Source organism: Ambystoma mexicanum, chromosome 11 (genome assembly GCF_040938575.1).
Source record: "Ambystoma mexicanum isolate Mex_15411 chromosome 11, UKY_AmexF1_1, whole genome shotgun sequence".
In the NCBI taxonomy this organism is placed as follows: domain Eukaryota; kingdom Metazoa; phylum Chordata; class Amphibia; order Caudata; family Ambystomatidae; genus Ambystoma; species Ambystoma mexicanum.
Window position 1 is genome coordinate 911936261 of NC_090934.1, and position 18031 is coordinate 911954291.

Sequence of the window (18031 nt, forward strand, 5' to 3'; positions counted from 1 at the left end):
TCCCTGAGTTCGGCTTTAATGAATGAATTCAAGGATGACTTTCAATGTTTCTCATTTTAGCTGGTGGGGGGGACCGAGTCCACCCTCTGAAAAAAGTGGGTGGACTGCTTCCACCCATGTGTAACCTCGACTTTAGCCCTGCATACATGTTTCCTGCAGTTGCAGGATGGAGCAGTTTGGTTCACTGTTTCCAGGTACTTGATGGAGTTGCTTGCTATCTAGGGGACATTCTTCTCAGGGTTACAGTAAAATATGTCTGGCTTTTGTGTGTGGTGGTTTGTGCTTCGATAAACGGGCTCATTTCTAAATCAGAAGAGCGTGTGTGTGTTTTTTTGTTTTGTTTGTTGCCCATATACCTGTTCATTGTGTGGTAGGCTGTGTTTATCTGCATGTGACCCCTGCCAAGGGTTTAGTCATCTATAAATAGATGATACCCTGGATTTGGTTCTTATTGATTTTGGTCTTCGTATGGCTCTGAATCTTTGGCTACAAGAACGTTCCAATGTCAATAGAGACTTGACGTGATGCTTAAGCACACAAATATCACAGTGGACAACGAAGTTGCAAAATGCTGAAAGTTTAGCTTTATTAATCACCTTCACTTTTTTTGGACCAGAAGAAAACACAAAAGTAGGAAGAACACAGATGCCTCTTTCCCACAATGAAATCCCAGCCAACCATGTCAACATGAAATAGCAAGTCACCCAGAAGTCTTATTTCTCCAGAAATAAATAAATAGCAAAGTGTGCTATCCTGTACCAAAATATATATCTATCTATATATCTATATATATTTATATATAAAATCATTCAGACCCCTAGGAAAGACCGTCCATTACAGCCTTGTTTATTATATGAACAGTGGTAGAATCCTTCATATTAACCCTTTTTACAACAGTGGTTTTATTGTGTAAACAGTTTGACCAAATCCCCACATTGCGCTGAGACTAATCTCAAGCGTACATGGAGCATTTGTAGCAGCTTTGCATTCACTGGCCTGTTGCGTTCTACTCTACAGCCAAACATACATGGGAAGCACATACACGAGCCCTTGTGACAGTATAGAGACATTTGCCGGATAACTTGAATTGCTACATACTGCTGATAAGACATACTGAGTTAGACTGTGGTTGGCTGCACTCATTTGTTGCATATTGCCAAGGGCCTTGGCTCAAGCTGTATGAAAATTGGCGATGCAAAGGATATCCAAAATATCCTTCTTCTGTTGGCATGTTGAGTACAAGTCCCCCCGCCCCACAGAGTTCCATGTTGACAGTCTATACAATACATCATCAGAGGTTTACAGCACCTGGGCGATGGTGGGTTTCCGTTCCTAGTTTTCTGAGCATTGTGATGTGACGTGCTCGGGCATGCTTCCATATTGGAAGTCAATTCCAAGTTATGATAAGAGAAACACTGCACAATAGCTCTCATATATTTTTCTGACAACCCCTGAAAGGTGATCCTACCAACCAATTCTGGTATACGTCGTATGTCGTTCTTGCTATCCTTCGAAGGTAATTGAAGTAGCTTGAGGTTAAATGTTCTTGGGAAGGGTGTTATACTCACAGAGGGTGTTATCAGTGCCGCCATTTGGTGCATTCTCCAATCTATCTCATGAATGAGGTTCCATCATAAAATACCTCGTGGCAAACTGATAAAAGGCCAACGTGAAATGTGTTCCAACGCGCAACCTGAGATAAAGTAGAGTCATGTAGCTCCCTGCACAGAATCTGACAGCATAGAAATAAAGAAATACGAAAAGGAAAAAAAAGCAGAGTGACACTATAGACCCATACACAGAAAAGATTCAGCCATCATGGCCAGGATTTCAGCTGCTTGGTTGGTCGGTTCCATTAGTCCTTGTGGATTTAGAAGTGTGTTGTCATTACTTCTGAGATAGTTGCTGATGGTGTTGCAAAGGATTCTGGTCCTCGTGCTGCTGCTGCTGTGGGTTGGTTGTCTGGCCGCATTCTGTGCCCGTGCAGCCACACTGGTCCACATAGACGTAGGTGTGAGTCTTGCTGGTTCCATCCAGGCACGTGAGGACGACCTGTCTCTCGCTGGTCGCGAGCTCCTGGCAACAGCTGCACTTGTGCTCCATTGTGTTCACCTCCGCAGAGTACCTGGTAGAACACACAAAACACATGGATCTTATATATTTTGAACAATCTCTGAACTACAAATCACAGGTTGGGAGGATTTGAGTGGCTCAGACTAACGCTGAGTGTCATAATCTGAAGCCCTCACGCAAAGTACATAGGAGCTATTGCAGGTTCCTCACAGACTTCCTCCCGCGCCTCATCTGAGCCTACATATGCACCTACACATGTACCTACCCATATTGCTCAAGAACATCATTTTACATAGGCGATTTCCAAATGGAAGACTTTTCCTATTTGCATCCAAATAAATGTATGGTCAGAAGAAAACCAGATTACAGAGGCCATGTCCCTTCTATGTTTATACTGCACATTACCAGAATCGCTACATTAAAACAGGTAGAATAGAGAGTCACGGTAACCTGATTTGTGCGGTGTCTTTGGGCAGGTTTCCCCTTAACATTCGGGGAACCTGACTAGCTTGAAATGAATCTGAAGGCCAGCTGGAGACAGGCCACAGTGCCACAGCACCAAATAACTGTTTTGTTAATGAGATATCAGACTCTCTATTAAAAAATTAACCAGAATAATCAAAATAATGGGAAGAACTCCTGCATAACTTCAAAAGGTTTTCCTTAAGTAGTCTAAACTTAATATGCGTAACCAGATGTGCTAATCTTATTTAACATCTTCATTCCATGTAGCTATCTTAAAGCACTCCAGCAAAATGTTCCATATATTATTATTTTCCAGGTAAACCAGGTCCCAATTTTATCCTTCAGAGCCCCACTCCCATTCTTACATTTCCATCAATCCTCCAGATTCATGCCTTAAAACAATGGCATCCTTTATGGGGACAAGCACTGCAGCTGCTGTCCTTCTAGTAGTGCTTAATAAAGGCTATATGGAAAGATCACCCTGAGGCCCTTACATGGAAGAGGTGTTGCACGTTCCCTCGCAGTAGGACAGCTCCACGGGTGCAGAGGACTGGCAGGCACTGATTCTGAATGTGGTGGAGGTCTTGCGAAGGTTGCAGTTGGTTTTAACTTTTGGGAGAAAAGAACACGAAAAGAGTTTAGACATTTGTCATAAAAAGAAAGATGGAGGATGATCATCAAATTTCAGAGCAGGAGTCTCTGTGCTTACCGTCGCAAGTCTTGCAACATCCGTCAGGGGTCATTTTGATGGATCCCTGCAAAGCAGAAACACAAGGCAATGAGTGGCTTTCACTATAGCAAAGGTTCAGTGGCGTTCCGCTCATTATATGACATTGAAACCCTTTGACTAGTAACAGATTTGACATGGCATTCTTTACAAATAGGGGATATGGTCCAATAATATTGGACACGCCTCGGCATAGAAATATTGCAGGTTTGTGGTCATGCTTTTACTAGGTGATCTAAATTGCAGACTGCAGTGGATTTCTGTGACACGGTCCGGTGACGTGAATATCCAGACTCTGGATGATAGAGGGAAGCCTTCATGGTGTTCTCAAATAGCATTATACGAGAAGAAAGGTCTTAGGCAGTTCCTGGCTCAGGCTTTGATCTCATTTACAATAATGAAGCCTTTGATCACCACTCTAACAACTATTACATCTTTATCCCATTGATAGCCCCGTGTCTGCAGTCTCATGGACAGGACATGCATCTCAGGGGTCAACACTGGGCTTGAGAAAGTGTGGCAGAACTCTGCTCGGAGAGGTTTCATCTACCCCCACTCAGATTCCCTCCAAAACCATGTTATTTACATCTTCAGAGGTTATGCATTGGCAATTCAGGGACACTCCCTCAGTGTGGATTACGCGGGAAACCACTTGTTCACGTTTTCACATTGCTTCCATCAGTGATCCTGCCACTGTTGCAAGTGTTTAGTCACACATGGGTGACATTCATTGACATCTACCGTCATAGGACTGCAACAAGTTACATGTTGGATGGAAAACAGTGAATTAAAACATATTGACACATGGTTCTCTCTAGCAATGATGCATCTAAAAAAAACTTGAATTATGAGTGCTTCCAAATACTGCTATACTAATGCTACTACTGTAGTATAATACTACTAATAAATAATAATAATAATAATAATAATAATAATAATAATAATTACAACCATGATAATAGCAATACTTATTATTATGTTAATAATAAAAATAATGACCAGAATAATGTCACTACTTTTACTACCAATAATAATAAGAGTTATAACAATAGTAATAATACTATATTTCTGACTTCAGAGCTCCATAATAGTTCTCCCAATACCCAGCACAGTCCTATTCAGTGTGTGAAACCTGAAAGAATTAAAAGTGGAGGCTGACTTGCTTGGAATGAAACCTGAGGCCTGGGGGATGTACACAGACTTGTGGAGCAGGCTGCTGCAAGCCTTCTGATTGCTTCTCTTGCTGATGTTGGCAGGGTGTGGACATTCAAACTGAAATGAGGCATGCGTGTATTTAAAGGAGCAACAGACTTGCAAAACCAAAGGAGGGAGGACACCCAACTTTGGCACTGCTGTGGGGAGTACACAATATAATGAGAGAGAGCAAATGCTTTCCTTTCCTGTTACCGGCAAGGCCTCCGAAGGACTCGTTCATACTTTGCTACTACGAACTGCAGACCTGAATCTACCAGGGAAGATAACGGTCAGACTGGTACTACACTGAGTTGCAACTCATGCACCATGAAGCAAAAGCATCGCTTGGGGTGAGGGCTAAGGGGGCTATAGCCACAGAAGCTCAGGGGCTACAACCAAAAGGCTAGCTAGCGCCGAGTCCCGACAGTCCCGACATTAGCGTAGGCCTGGATCGTTTCCAGACCTAGCAACACCCCTGTCATGTGACAATGGCCTGAGAGGAGAGGTGTTTCTAGGAAGATGACAGTTCCCACATGCAGTTCAAGCCGTATGTAATATTAGGAGGAACGTACAGCAGCACATTTGCTTTCATCAAAGGCGGGGCATGATTTCATCTTTGTGATCAGGTCATAGCGCCCGTTGTTTTCTGTGCAGTCATAGGAGGCACACTGGTTGTCTGGTGAGGTCCAGGAATCTCCAGGCTGAAAAGAGAAATCCAAGGAAACATAACCTTAAAACGGAATCCACAATTATATCAACCTGGCGTGTCTAGAAGATAGGTAAATGTACACTGCAGATGTTGGCATAAGCCTCGCGCAACCAGAAGCTCCTGAGTAGGGGGAGCCTCGCTTTCAAAGTTAGAAGGATGTCCAATATTTTCCCAATTCAAGAGAGGTGCAATGCATTGAGCTAGGAAAAGCTGTTTTTTTAAATGAATTCCTGAAAATGTAGGTGATAAAGTCCCCTGACAGTAGACACATGTTTCCGGTCACTATGGATTTCTGTGTCCCTATGGAGAGGCACAAGGCAATAGACGTCACATGATCACAGACCTCCACAGTGTCTTGCAATATTAAGGCTCTGAAGAGTGGGTGGCATGTTGTGAGACCCACAACTGCATCTGGGGGAATGAGTGAGGGCGCCTGATCTCCTTCCTGTATGACGTAATGCAGTATTCACTAAAAGGGCACAGTCTGGACGTACCTGGATGACCACAGTGCTGTTGTCGCGCATCTTCATTGTACATGCCACCTGGACACAGTTTCCGCAGCATTCACCGGCCACTGCCTCATACTTAAAGCCCTGCAGGGAAGAAAGGAGAAGTGAAGTTGGACTTGGAAGTTAACTCGGATCTTGGAGAGGTCTGCCTTTAGTTTGAGATGAAGATCAGGGCAAATGCGCGCCCATTAAAGTATAAAAATGTACCTCTTGGCAGTCAGCCTGCTCGGAGATTGAGCAAACTCTCCTCGTGGTCTCTGGGACGAACTGACCATCAATGATCAGGCACTTGTAGTAAACGCAGACATCGCCAGGGGGGTACCAGGTGTCACCAGGCTGAAATGGAAAGAAGAACCATGTTGGTATTATTCTCTTTTACCAAGATTTCCCGTGCTTTCATGAAACCTTTCCAACTGGTGGAACCTTGAGAGCTTAACAAGCACTTCTTTTTGTTATAGTGCTCTGTGCCCTCTACCTGGAGAACCTTGGTGATTGCGCAACTCGTCTTCGTAGACTGAGCCATTCACACAATGGCATATAGCATGAGAGGCAGAAAGCTGAATGGAAATTATAAATAAATCCACAGCCACGTCTGTGCTGTTGGGGCCACTATCATATCTGGCCAATCGCCCACGCGGTATACATATCAATGAACAGCAGCTGCACGGGACAATCCCTGTCTTAACTTTGCCCACATCTTCTTTCATTCGATTTGTTTTATGTTAACTTATTTAATGGTAAATGAACAGGATCTCCCAATACCATGACCTTGAGACCCACATTGGCTTCCATCCCCATGAGTCTTTCCCTACCTTTGTACCTTATCAGTTGAGTTATTTTTGATTCTCGTTGCAGTCACACCAGTACATGCCTGTTTCCCCCAACTCCATGACTGTGACAATTGATGACATCATGTCATAGAGCGACACAAACGCCCTGCAGTGGCTATGGACCAGACATTGTGGCAATAGCCATCTTGCTTTCGACCCATCATTTCCTATGTGCCTATAATCACCCGCGTGTGATGGTATTCAGGAAGCTGCTTGAATTGACACAATACACCACACTGATTGGCAATGCACGCCACACTGATTCCAGCCTTTGCATTATTTTGAGGCCGCTTTTTAGATTAGTTGGAGACACCGTGTTTTTCAGTACCCTACATGCAGTCCGGACTTTCCGGTAACGCACAAAACACATGTAAACTACTGTTGTACTGTAAGATTGTATTTGTTGCCAGCCATCGGAAAGGCCAGCTTGAATGATTGTATTCTGAACCCTGAAGGATTACCAGCCAGGTTAAACAGCACTTGCTGTAGGTACCTGGATGACTTTAGTGGAGTTGTCCTTGTTCTTCATTGTGCATGCCTCCTGGGAACATTCACCACAGCATTGGCCGGCATCCTGCTTGTACACAAAGCCCTGCGGGATAGGAAGAAAGGAGATAGTGATATACACGGATGCTTGTCGTGACTAGGAGTCATCACAATACAAAATAATTGCAGTTTGCTTCTACTAGGGCTCATCTCTCACCCAAAAGACTTTGTATTATGAAAAGGTACTTACGGCTGAGCAGTCGCTGGATGAGGTCACTGTACATGATGTCGTTTTGGAGGTCAGTACAAACTGATCTTTGCTTGCGGTACATTCATAGACTGTACAGTTGTTGTCTTTGGGAGTGAATGGAACTCCAGGCTGTACAACATTTCAAAATAAAAACAAGAATTAGTGAAAGGACTTTCTTAATTCAATCCATAGTGTCATCAACAAATGAGAATGATGAAGAAGATACACTGCGAACTCTTATCAGCTCATGGATTCGTGCCATTTCTCAATCTAATCCCCTTTAAGTCATACGCTTTGAGAAGTCACTTTCTTTGGAACCAGGTACTGTACAGTGTCTTCACTGGTGGTTGAAGGATAGCCATCGACATGATCATGAATACACTCACACCATAGTCATAAGGCAGTTTGGGTGTCCACCAATATCGTCAACATACAGTTAACAAGCAGGCAAGTCACCACATTTTTTAAAGCAAACATTGTGCCTTCTGAACAAACACTTGATCATCCGTGAGGACGTTTCTACTCTACACACATATGGGTACTTTCCTTATATGTGTAGAATGTTCTAAAGAAACATGTGATGGCTTCTGTTTAACACTTCAAAAGAGCCTCAAACAGTTAATCAGGCTGCATCTACAATTAGAAAAACGATGAGGCATGGGCTACACTCAAAACGACTACAACGGTCACTAGGGTGTGCTAGCCTTTGACTAAATCTGGAACTCTACTGTGTTTTGCTACTAGCGCCTTTACTGGTGGTAAATAATTCAGGTTAGGAGTGGAGGGTTTGCAGTTTCCATCCCCATTCATAGAGTCTCATAGGATTCCATTGGGGCTTTGGGTCATTTAATGTGGGCAGTAATTCTGCCCATGGTGAATTCTCAGTTGTCTTTCTTTTTAGGTAGTATGGCGGTACACAATCCTTCATTGACTAACGGTTGTTTCACCACATCCCCCCAAACCTCAGAACATGGCGGTGCGAATAAAGGGGCTGTAAATCTGTTACCACGGCTTTTTTAACAGAACCGCCATACCCGCAACAGAGCCTTTTTTTTCAGCATTGCCTTTTAATCCTGTTTCTTTATTGTTCGTGTACGTCCACACTATAACTTTGGTGGTTCCAGAATATGTTGCTTACCCACTGTGTTTCTTGAACATTCATAGATAGGTGAATGAATTGATTCAATGCTGCAGACGTTGAACTATTTGCAGTACATATTTTGTTTTTTCATACAGTCTAAGGACTCCAAAGACAGTTTGACTTTGGGTGCCAAGCTGGTAAAGCCTTTGCATATTATCTACTGCTTCTGAATGTGGGTTATGCCATGCCACAGTTCCTGAACACAGCATAATGATACGTCGGTCAATGGCCGGTTGCCGTAACTTCAAGGTGTACGTCTGCTGAATTGTCAGGGAACCTACCAGGCCTGGTGGATTCTTTGTATTGTGGATCAAAATCAGAACATGGGCACTGGCACCTCCAAGAGAGAGCAACACAATATATCTGGCTTGCAAGCCCCCACAGCAATAGTGATACCTGAAGGACTTTTATGGTGTTGTCATCCATCTTCATGGTACATGCCACCTGGACGCAGCTGCCACAACACTTCCCTTCTACCTCCTTATAGATGGAACCCTGCATACACGAAAAGGGATTAGCATATTAGGTCCAAAAGGACAGGGGCCCACTTCTGTCAATGTTTATGGGAGAAAATTAGCATAGAGAATGAAATAAGGACTCACCAACGGGCAGTCTTTGTTGCAGGAGATGGCTGTGCATGCGACCACGTTCAACCGTGAAGTCACATTTTTTGCCGCTGTACATGAGCACTCCTCGCATGCGTCTGGTGATTGGGGGATAGAATGTCCTGGCTGGAAGAACAGAAAGTGACATTATATTGCCTCTTAGCAAAGATCCTTGTTGTCCTGGCTTGATATTGCATATTGTGTACATTTTCTGGAAGAGATAGCATGCAGGGAAGAAGCTGCAACTCTGAGCTCCAGGTAGGAAATGTGTGCAGTGCTGTGCTGTGAGAGTCCTGTAGCAAAGTCAAAGTGGAGCTGCTAGAATAATCAATATACCGTGGGCCATGTAGCTAGTGGGATTGGGAGTGGAGAAAGTGCGAAATATCAAAATGATTCAACACTTAATGTCGGGTGAAGTTATAAACAGTTGAGGTACATTTTCTGAAGACTCGGTTTAACTTTGCAAAGCGGTAGGACGTTCTCAAATGAGAAGGATATAGTCTGTGGATGGTTTGTGAAAAGTATCAAATCCAGAATTCTTTTCATGAAATGCTGGCCGGGATGTGGGCTGAGCCCCTAGCAATGTTAGGTACTGAAATGGAGTGTTGGGGGTCTAGGTGACTTGTCCGTGAGCATTATCCCCAAGTTTTCAGGAAGCCCAGTATCTTTCTCACCTGGTAAATGGCACCATTGTACACGCAGACATCTTTAGGCTCTGCAGTAAATGAAACATGAATGAGTGACCTGCATTTGCAACTGCCCCCTCCATTCATTTACAACAACGAGTGCCTTTCTTTTATAATACACACAATATGACAAAACCATCCTTTGAGTGTATAGCATATGTCAAGGATCAACACCTAGGGACTTAACAGGTGCATGTTTACCTCAGGCATTAACATGATTTAAATCCATTGGCCTTCAGGATCAAATACGGCAGTAGCAGTAAAATGGCGGTAATGGGATTGATCATTTGTACCTCTCCACCATATCGCAAATTAGGAGGTAATTCAGAGGAAATTCATTCAGCACTTGGCTGGAGGTGTGACCTCCAGAAAAAAGTAGGGATTATCACTGGTGGAATTAGCACCAGTGGTAACTCCTCAAATCTCAGACTAAACTGGATTAACCTGTTGATCTGAAGTAGTTAGCGGTATTCAGAGTGGGCTGAATCATTAATGGGTAGCGCCACCATTAGCTCCCAGACGATGCTTTGCAGAGTGGAGAACTTACTGCAGATGAAGGTGGCACAGCAGTCTCCCTCGCCTATGATTGAGGTGACCTCAAACCCGAGCGGGCATTTCTTCACGGGATTGCTGCAGTAGCTGACATTGCACTCTGTAGGGCAAACCGAGAAAAAAAGGGGGGGTTAAAGAGATTTTGGCAAATGGAGGAAATGCAGGTTTTAAAGGGAAGTACCTGATAATACTTAAAATAGGGCACTGAGGGCAACGCCTGAGCTACACAGAATGGCATAAGATGACCAGGCATTGCGGGACACTTTTGAAGAACACCATGCGGGGTAAACCCTGAAATTAAAATTCTCTTTCGGTTGCATTGCCATCATGAGTGGTGCAGAAAAGCCATACATTCCTTTGCCCAAATATAAGCAAACTATTTAGGGGACTCTTCAAGAGCAGGTGGAACACATCAATTACCTAATTCACAGAAGCGTTTTATAATGGCAAAACCTCATTGGAAAATGCTCCGCAAATTAGGCCCTACGTCTGGGTTGGGTGTGATGCGTCACCATGGTTCCATCGTGCCCTTTAATACCTACTCATATACTATGCAATCCCCCAGAAAATGTAGTACGGTACTGAGCATTTCATGTGTAGGCATGTGGACGACAGTGGCAGCTATTGTAAGTTTTTAACTCCCAGATGGCGTCTGATCCCCATCCTTTCTTTGAACGCCTCAACATTACAATGTGGGATACTGTCTTCTTGATTTGTGCTGATTCGAGATCAACTAGCTTTTTGCAATGATACAGAGATGTGGAACAACAGGTCTTGCTTGAGTATTTGTTCAAATGAATAATCTGCTTGGGAAATCGCTTGGATGCTCATTAAAGAGCTAATTAACAAAGTCTGTTTCATCCTAGAATTTTCTATTCTGATATTCGGTAGAAAGGTAAACTAAAAAACTGAAAAAACAGCTTGTTTCAGATATAAGAGCCAACACAGCACCGTTATAAACAGTGCAAGAAATGGGCCGGGACAAGACGGAGCGGCGCTACAGCAAAAAATGCACTGCCAGCCCCCCTCTGTCCTGCAGACCCAGGAGCTCCCAGACAGAACTATCACAGATCCTGTGCCTCATGGAGCAGGCTGCTTTCAGAAAAGAATACAAGCTCAGAACACACACACATAAACTGTCAAAGCCTCACAAACAGTTTAGCAGCTGTTCAAACTGGTATATATGCCCTGCATTTTAAAGATATCTCTTTACTAGGGTGAGTATTGTGACCAATCAAAACAGAAGAGCCCATTATTTCCTTAAAAGGTTTTCTTAATGAATCACTATGTGACATGTTTTACATTTAACATTGTGGACATTATGTTGTTCCCATAATACTCTTTGCTTTTATGCATATTGCCATGATTGGGTTCTATATAGAGATACTGTTTTGAGCAAACTGGCTGGTGGCCACACCCCTTGACCCCGCCCCCACCTTCCCAAATCCCTGCCCTTCCTCAGAAGTGGTTCCCCCAATGAATGTTTTCCATTTCCAGCCCTGGTAATAAAGTTACAAAGGGGTATTGTGAGAACAGTACTGTGGAACCTCGGTAGAAATTGGCCCTTTACAGTTTATTGATAAATCATTGTGGTTTTGATGAGGAGGTGCCTGGCAGGACGTCACTAAGGGCAAGGCTGGGCCAGACTTGTGGCAAATACACACCTGCGCATGACGCAATGTATCAGGAGTCCCAGGAATCTGGACTGGATTCCAACCACAACTCACACACGTCCATCCACAATGACACCCTAGTTTCACGCACGGTTAGTATACTTACGACATTCTGTCACCAGGCAGCATGGCTGTTCTGCTTTCAGCACATCCACAGGCACAAACCCTTCCCTCTCGCAGGTGACTGGAGCGGGCTCAGGACACTTGAGTTTCTCGCATTGGACAGTGAGGGTATTCTTCTCGCAGGTGCACGTCTGGCAGTTGCTCTGCCAGGTGTCGCCAGGCTGGAATATGAAGGGATTATTGGTACTGTAAACGGTACTCAATTGGCTAGTTCCTATAACTTAAGTGCAAGTTTGCTGCTGTCATGTATCCATTATCTTTGATCCAGCAACATCCATATTTGGCAACCACACATTGTCAGTAATACTCTAGCATTGTCTCTATGGCTGGCCAGCTTCTGGCCGGCATAGAGGATAGTAATGGCTTGCGTCACTAAATCAGCAAACAATACTGTCAGCCTGTTTTACGGGGACTCTGTTTTAAATGTTTTTCCATCTTTCCACTCAAATCGATTGCTTTGAGTTGTAGAAATAGCAGATATTCAATGTGATTGATAAATTAACTGAATGCCCACTACCCACCAATGTTACCTTCAAAAGCTCACAGGGCAGGTAATGCTGATATAACTCTGTCTTGTGGTTACAAATCCTCCTAGACTCAAAACACATGGGTTTAGGAATCCCAACTCCAGAAAAAACAGACTTGGGGAGAGGGGAATCCCACTTCTAGGCTGGTGCTTCAGTATGTTTCTGCAAAGTGTTAAGCACCACACGTGACTCTCTCTCTGTGTGACTACACATTATTATAATTGTTCTTTATAAAGCACTTAATACCAGAGATTGTTTTTTTTAAGCACAGGATTAGGATTTGAACCTGTGATGCACAGCAGCGTCTTGCTTCCAAGACAAACATGTTGCCCCTGAGCTATCCCCCTCACTGTGCATGTCCCTTAAAGACCTCATTCAACTCACTGTCTCAATCACCTGCGCGGAAGCATCAGCTACTGTTTAAAGGGGATGCAATGTCAGATGGAGAATGCCTTTTATTGGGACCTCCAACACCAATCCAAATAAACTACAACTAATGCAAAACAAAGCATTACTGGCAGCCCTAGGAATAAAAAAGACTGACCATATCTCCAACATTAGGAGGGAGACCCACTGGTTACCCATCAAGGCTAGAATCATATTCAAAACCTTGTGTGTCTCCCACAAATGTATCGCCAAAAAATCCCCCATCCACATGAACGCCATTATGAAAAAAGAATCCTTTAGAATGCTCAGATCCAACAACAATGCGCTCCTCCTTGTTCCTCACTTCAAAAGCTCCAGAGCAGGGGGTAGTAGCTTCCAAGTCATGGCCCCCAAACACTGGAACTCCCTCCCATTGAACTTAAAAAATGAGGACTCCTTCTCTGCCTTCAAAAAAATCACAAAAAACCTGGCTTTTCAACCAATCCTAGTATACCAATGCAAATGTCACCTTAGTCTACCCCCTGATGTCTAGCTAACCGCCGAGGTCTAGATAGACGCCCTCATTAAGGTGGGCTGAGCCTCATTTTGTAAATAATCATTATGTCTGTATTTTTTTCTTCCTATGTATGTTAAAAGTCTCTGCAACAATGTTTTACCTTGTAACTCTGTCTATCTATAATTATGTAAGTGAATACTGTAAATCAATTCTAAGATGTCTGTAACCACGCCGTGATACCCTAGGGTCTGGGCGTGTAACAAAGTAATAAATAAATAAAAAATGGATCTATGATTAGTGTGTTCCGCGAAATGATACAAGTTGAATCTGCTCTAAACATGGACTAAGTTGCACTAGTGCTGAGAAGCACTACTGCCAGTGCGCTAGGCAGAAGGAATATCCAGTCAAGCAATGCTGAGCCATGCTGCATCCTGTCACACATCCAGCTATTATTCCCCGGAATTCCAAGAGTATTCGAGCAGCAGGGAGTAGGAGCAGCAGAGCAAAAGGAACATGGAAATAACATCACTCACCAGTTTGGGCATTCCGTCAGGGCCAACGCAAGCTGAAAACAAGACAGAGTCGTGGAGTTACTATCATTTGTTTCAGTTAATTATTTGCAGGAGGATTTTCAGCAAACAATTATCTTCGAAGGCTGAGTGGTAAATTGGTATATTGCACATTTAAAGGCACTAATTATGGAGAAAACGTCCTACTCCAGATGATTTAACACTGCCACCTCTTTAATGAGTTCCTATGACATTTAGGACATATATGTCCTCATTTCAGTGAAAAGGCTAACGCTTACTTTCAATATAAGCATGCAATGAGCCACTGCCGGCCCACACTGTGCTCACGAAAGCCCTGTAGATAGCAGAGCTGTGCAATCCAGACAACAAAAAGGTGTGCTTCCTCATACTGCACACGGGGACTTCATGCAGATTACGACCCAGGCGTTAAGGGTTAACGTCGTCGTTAATCCTTAACGCCTATTCTGATTTTAACGGCTGCTCTTAGCAGCCGTTAAAATCCATGGCGCTAACCTGCCATGATGCTAATTACGCCACCGTAATTTACGGTGGCGTAATTAGCGCCTTCCCCACTCCCATTATGCCCTATGGGGCAAAAATGGGAATGGGGAAGGGAAAATGGGAAATGGGGATTTACCGCCCCACTCACCTTGGAATGGGGCGGTAAATTCCGCCATCCACCATGGTGTAAACGTAGTTTACACCATGGTGGTAAAGTTGGCGCAATTAGCGCCTGGGTCGTAATGACATCTCGGTCTTGTCAAAGTACTACAAAATCCACATGTTATGATTATCTGTTCTTATGTTGCACCAAATCACTGCCGCCGTGGTTTCAAAGCGGGTTGTCTTTTCCGTGAGGTGACCTGGTGGTACACCACCTGGGCTATCCAGGCCTTGGCCTGTTGGAAGGGTTAAGGAAATTCACGGGAAAACTGAGAGCATGTGGACAGTTTTATCACATACAAAGACAGGAGGAGAATGCGTGGAGGGAGGATGGCTGCTTGTTTGTATAGAAGCACTGTATTGCCGTTTAGAACTCATGCTCTCTGAACACATCCTTTAAGGGTAATCACTGGGCATTTACCCTTCCTTCCTACCAGCCATCCGTTACGTAGGCCTCTGCCCTCGCCCATAACTCCGCAGCTGCAATTTGCTACTTATTTTGGGACTAATCGAGCAAGAGGGACTGCGAATTCGGAGTGCAAAAATGGACGGAGAACCACAACCGTAGGATGTCGAAGTAGGGGGCTTTGCTGGCTTCAATTGAAATAAAACATCCACGTTAATGGAAAATGGAACCCCCAGATGTGCATTTAATGCATAACAACACTAGCCCATTTGGACCCACCAGCTATTTTCCTGAGAAATTACTTTCACATTCTTTCACTCCCAGCTGTGGTAGTAGAGCAGCCCTCTCTATTACTGCAAAGTCACTATTTTCTGGGTGGCAGGGTAACCAACCGGCAGCCAACAGATAAATAACAGCACCATCTGTGTGCCAAGCAGCCAATCCTGCCCCATTATCACGGAAAGAGCCTCCTGAACCTCACTTTGCCCCAGGCAGCACACCTCCAGGCTCCCACCCCGCCTGTGGCGTGACAATGATCCCGGTGCATTGCCGTGCTGTGGGCGCTCTGTGCTCTGTTGCTTAGTATGCACTGGACTATGCGCGCTGCTGCTATTGACGGCCTTCTATCATGCACGCCAATCACACTGTGTTGATCAGATACTTACAGCACTTGGGCACACAGACATCCGTGTATGAATTGAAGAGGGTGGTTCCCGGTTCACAGTAGCATCCTTCACTGATAGCATTGGGCGTCTGGACATCAGCTCTTCAGTAGAGAAAGTGCGAGGCAAGTGACATGGTTATTTCCCTTCTGTGCACCAGGGAGGGTCGACGTGAACAACAGCATTTCTAAATCAATGCTGCATTTTCAGCAGTAGAAATACCACGTGCTTTATCAGGGCATTTTACAACAGTTAAGACTTACAATCCATGCATAATCACTGGAAAGCTGCAGCTAAGGCAGCTGCTTGTTCACCAGTTTCCAGTTTATAGCACTTAACTGCGGCAGAGGGTGGGGCCTACAATGGATTCTTATGGGAATTCAGGAGGGACATAGGCGCCCTTAGCTTGAACTGTGGATTGTATCGGTTCAGGAACAGTCCATTCTACTAGAGGCGATATTCCACACAGTATGAGAACAGGGGTGGCAAAAAGGAGGAGATGTGCAATGAGGAAATGAGGAAATACTAGAAAAGCTGAGTGAGAGTAAGTGGGCCAGGTGAAATTGATGAACATTTGGCATGGGCTAATGATGAGGGGAGAGAATGCAAAAAGACATACACATAAGATAATAACATGGTTCCATCGAAAGATTTGCTCTGTCAGTTCCTGTTACTTACTTGGAATCACATGTTGCTGGCTGTGAAGGACCACATGCGTTGTACACCTGGCCTTTTGGACACGTGTATGCTGTGTTCGAGGGAGGAAAGGATATAGTCACAGGTGAAAGACATGTATATAAATAACAGCCCTTATCTTAGCCTCTGCAGGTTCGGAGGATAGCTCAGGAACAAGGCATTTGTCGTGTAAGCAAGACAATGCATTGCAGCATAGGTTCGAATCCCATACTCGGGCTTAAAAACTGGGCTGGTATAAATCCCAAAAAGCTGTTACAATTACATCTGAGACTTCTTCGCACATGAGATGTTTTGTGTTTGTGTAAGGAAAATATGATCCCGAATCAGTAAACTCCTCTAGGTTTAGGAATTGTGGTCATACCCTTATCATGTTGCTCTATGGGGAAGACACATTGGGCCTCATTAGGACCCTGGCGGTAAGGGGTTTGCGCCAGCGTTAGCTGCGCCGACCCCTTACCGCCAACTACGAGTTCCCAGAGCGCCATGGTCACTTTTCCGCCCGCTTTTTGCGGGCGTAAAAATCCATGGCACTATGGGACCTCGGTGTTAATTACGCCACCGTAGTGTACGGTGGCGTAATTAACACCTTCCCCACTCCCATTGAGCCCTATGGGGCCGAAATGGGAATGGGGAAGGGTAAATGGGTCAATGGGGACTTACCGCCCCGCCGACCTCGGAATGGGGCGGTAAGTCCGCCATCCGCCATGGCGTAAAGGGACTTTGCGCCATGGCGGAAAAAATCCGCCAGGGTCGTAATGAGGCCCATTGTAATGAATGGTGGGATATGTGTCTATTAACCATAATATTGCCTAGCAGAGCATTGCTAAGAGGCCTTACACAGAGCACAGTTTAATGTACTTACATTGTGTAAGTACTTCATGCATGGATAAGTTCTTGAAATACAACCAGAGTTCCATCCTGGAGGGTTCTGCACATTTTCTGGAGAGACTGAACCTGGTTGTTTTGCTGCTACTCAGCGTGGCCGGGCAGTGAGGCCGGACCAAGAGAAGGGGCTGATACTCGCAGTTCCGTAGGTGCTGTGGTCGCTCGGTCAAAATGTTACACAAAATATTTTGGGAAAGCCCTCTATTCACCATCAACCATAAACACATTACAACCCATGCATTACACAAGATGTTAAAGAAAATACCAAGTTATCCTGGGTGGGAAAACCTGCAGAACACAAAGCAGACAAGTATGCTCTGTTTAGGCAAAACGAGTATCATCCCTGGTGCACAGCCACCTAAAACGGATGCTCTGGTTGTGCACCAAGTGTATTCAACCTACATTCACTCACTCAATCACTGAAGAACCACTAACTCTACACTGGTAGTTCACAGAGGCTAGGCTTACATCATTACCCAAACAAGGACAGGAAAAGTCAGTGGCGAACATTCATGTATTAGGAGTGTTATATCTTGCACAACACTGTGCAGCATTCCTGTTATAAACACAGCATGGAAGAGATCTATGGCGGGGTTCTTTAAACAAAGTCAATGGATTATTGTCTAAGCCAGGACTTGCAGCACATACAACCTCCCAATGAACGCATCTTAAAGCTGCAATGAAACATGGCAACTTTGGGTGTCCCTTCCATATGGTTCAGACAAGAAATGGCTAGAGTCTGACCAATGAGGGAGG

The 18031-nt window shown here is 44.4% G+C and overlaps 1 protein-coding gene across 1 annotated transcript in view; it reads right to left on the reverse strand.

The window, feature by feature from the left end:
• Positions 1–561: 561 nt before the first annotated feature.
• Positions 562–18031, reverse strand: part of LOC138503905 (mucin-5AC-like) — a 76820-nt gene continuing 59350 nt past the window's right edge. The window contains exons 38-53 of the mRNA XM_069623990.1: positions 16373–16442; positions 15698–15798; positions 13967–13998; positions 12007–12184; positions 10223–10327; positions 9664–9704; positions 8987–9115; positions 8781–8879; positions 7244–7372; positions 7001–7099; positions 5885–6013; positions 5663–5761; positions 5032–5160; positions 3248–3293; positions 3033–3147; positions 562–2125 (exon numbers count right to left, since the gene is read on the reverse strand). Coding sequence (XP_069480091.1) covers positions 1888–2125; positions 3033–3147; positions 3248–3293; positions 5032–5160; positions 5663–5761; positions 5885–6013; positions 7001–7099; positions 7244–7372; positions 8781–8879; positions 8987–9115; positions 9664–9704; positions 10223–10327; positions 12007–12184; positions 13967–13998; positions 15698–15798; positions 16373–16442 — 1739 coding nt within the window. The 3' untranslated portion in view covers positions 562–1887. The remainder of the gene's footprint in view (positions 2126–3032; positions 3148–3247; positions 3294–5031; positions 5161–5662; positions 5762–5884; positions 6014–7000; positions 7100–7243; positions 7373–8780; positions 8880–8986; positions 9116–9663; positions 9705–10222; positions 10328–12006; positions 12185–13966; positions 13999–15697; positions 15799–16372; positions 16443–18031) is intronic.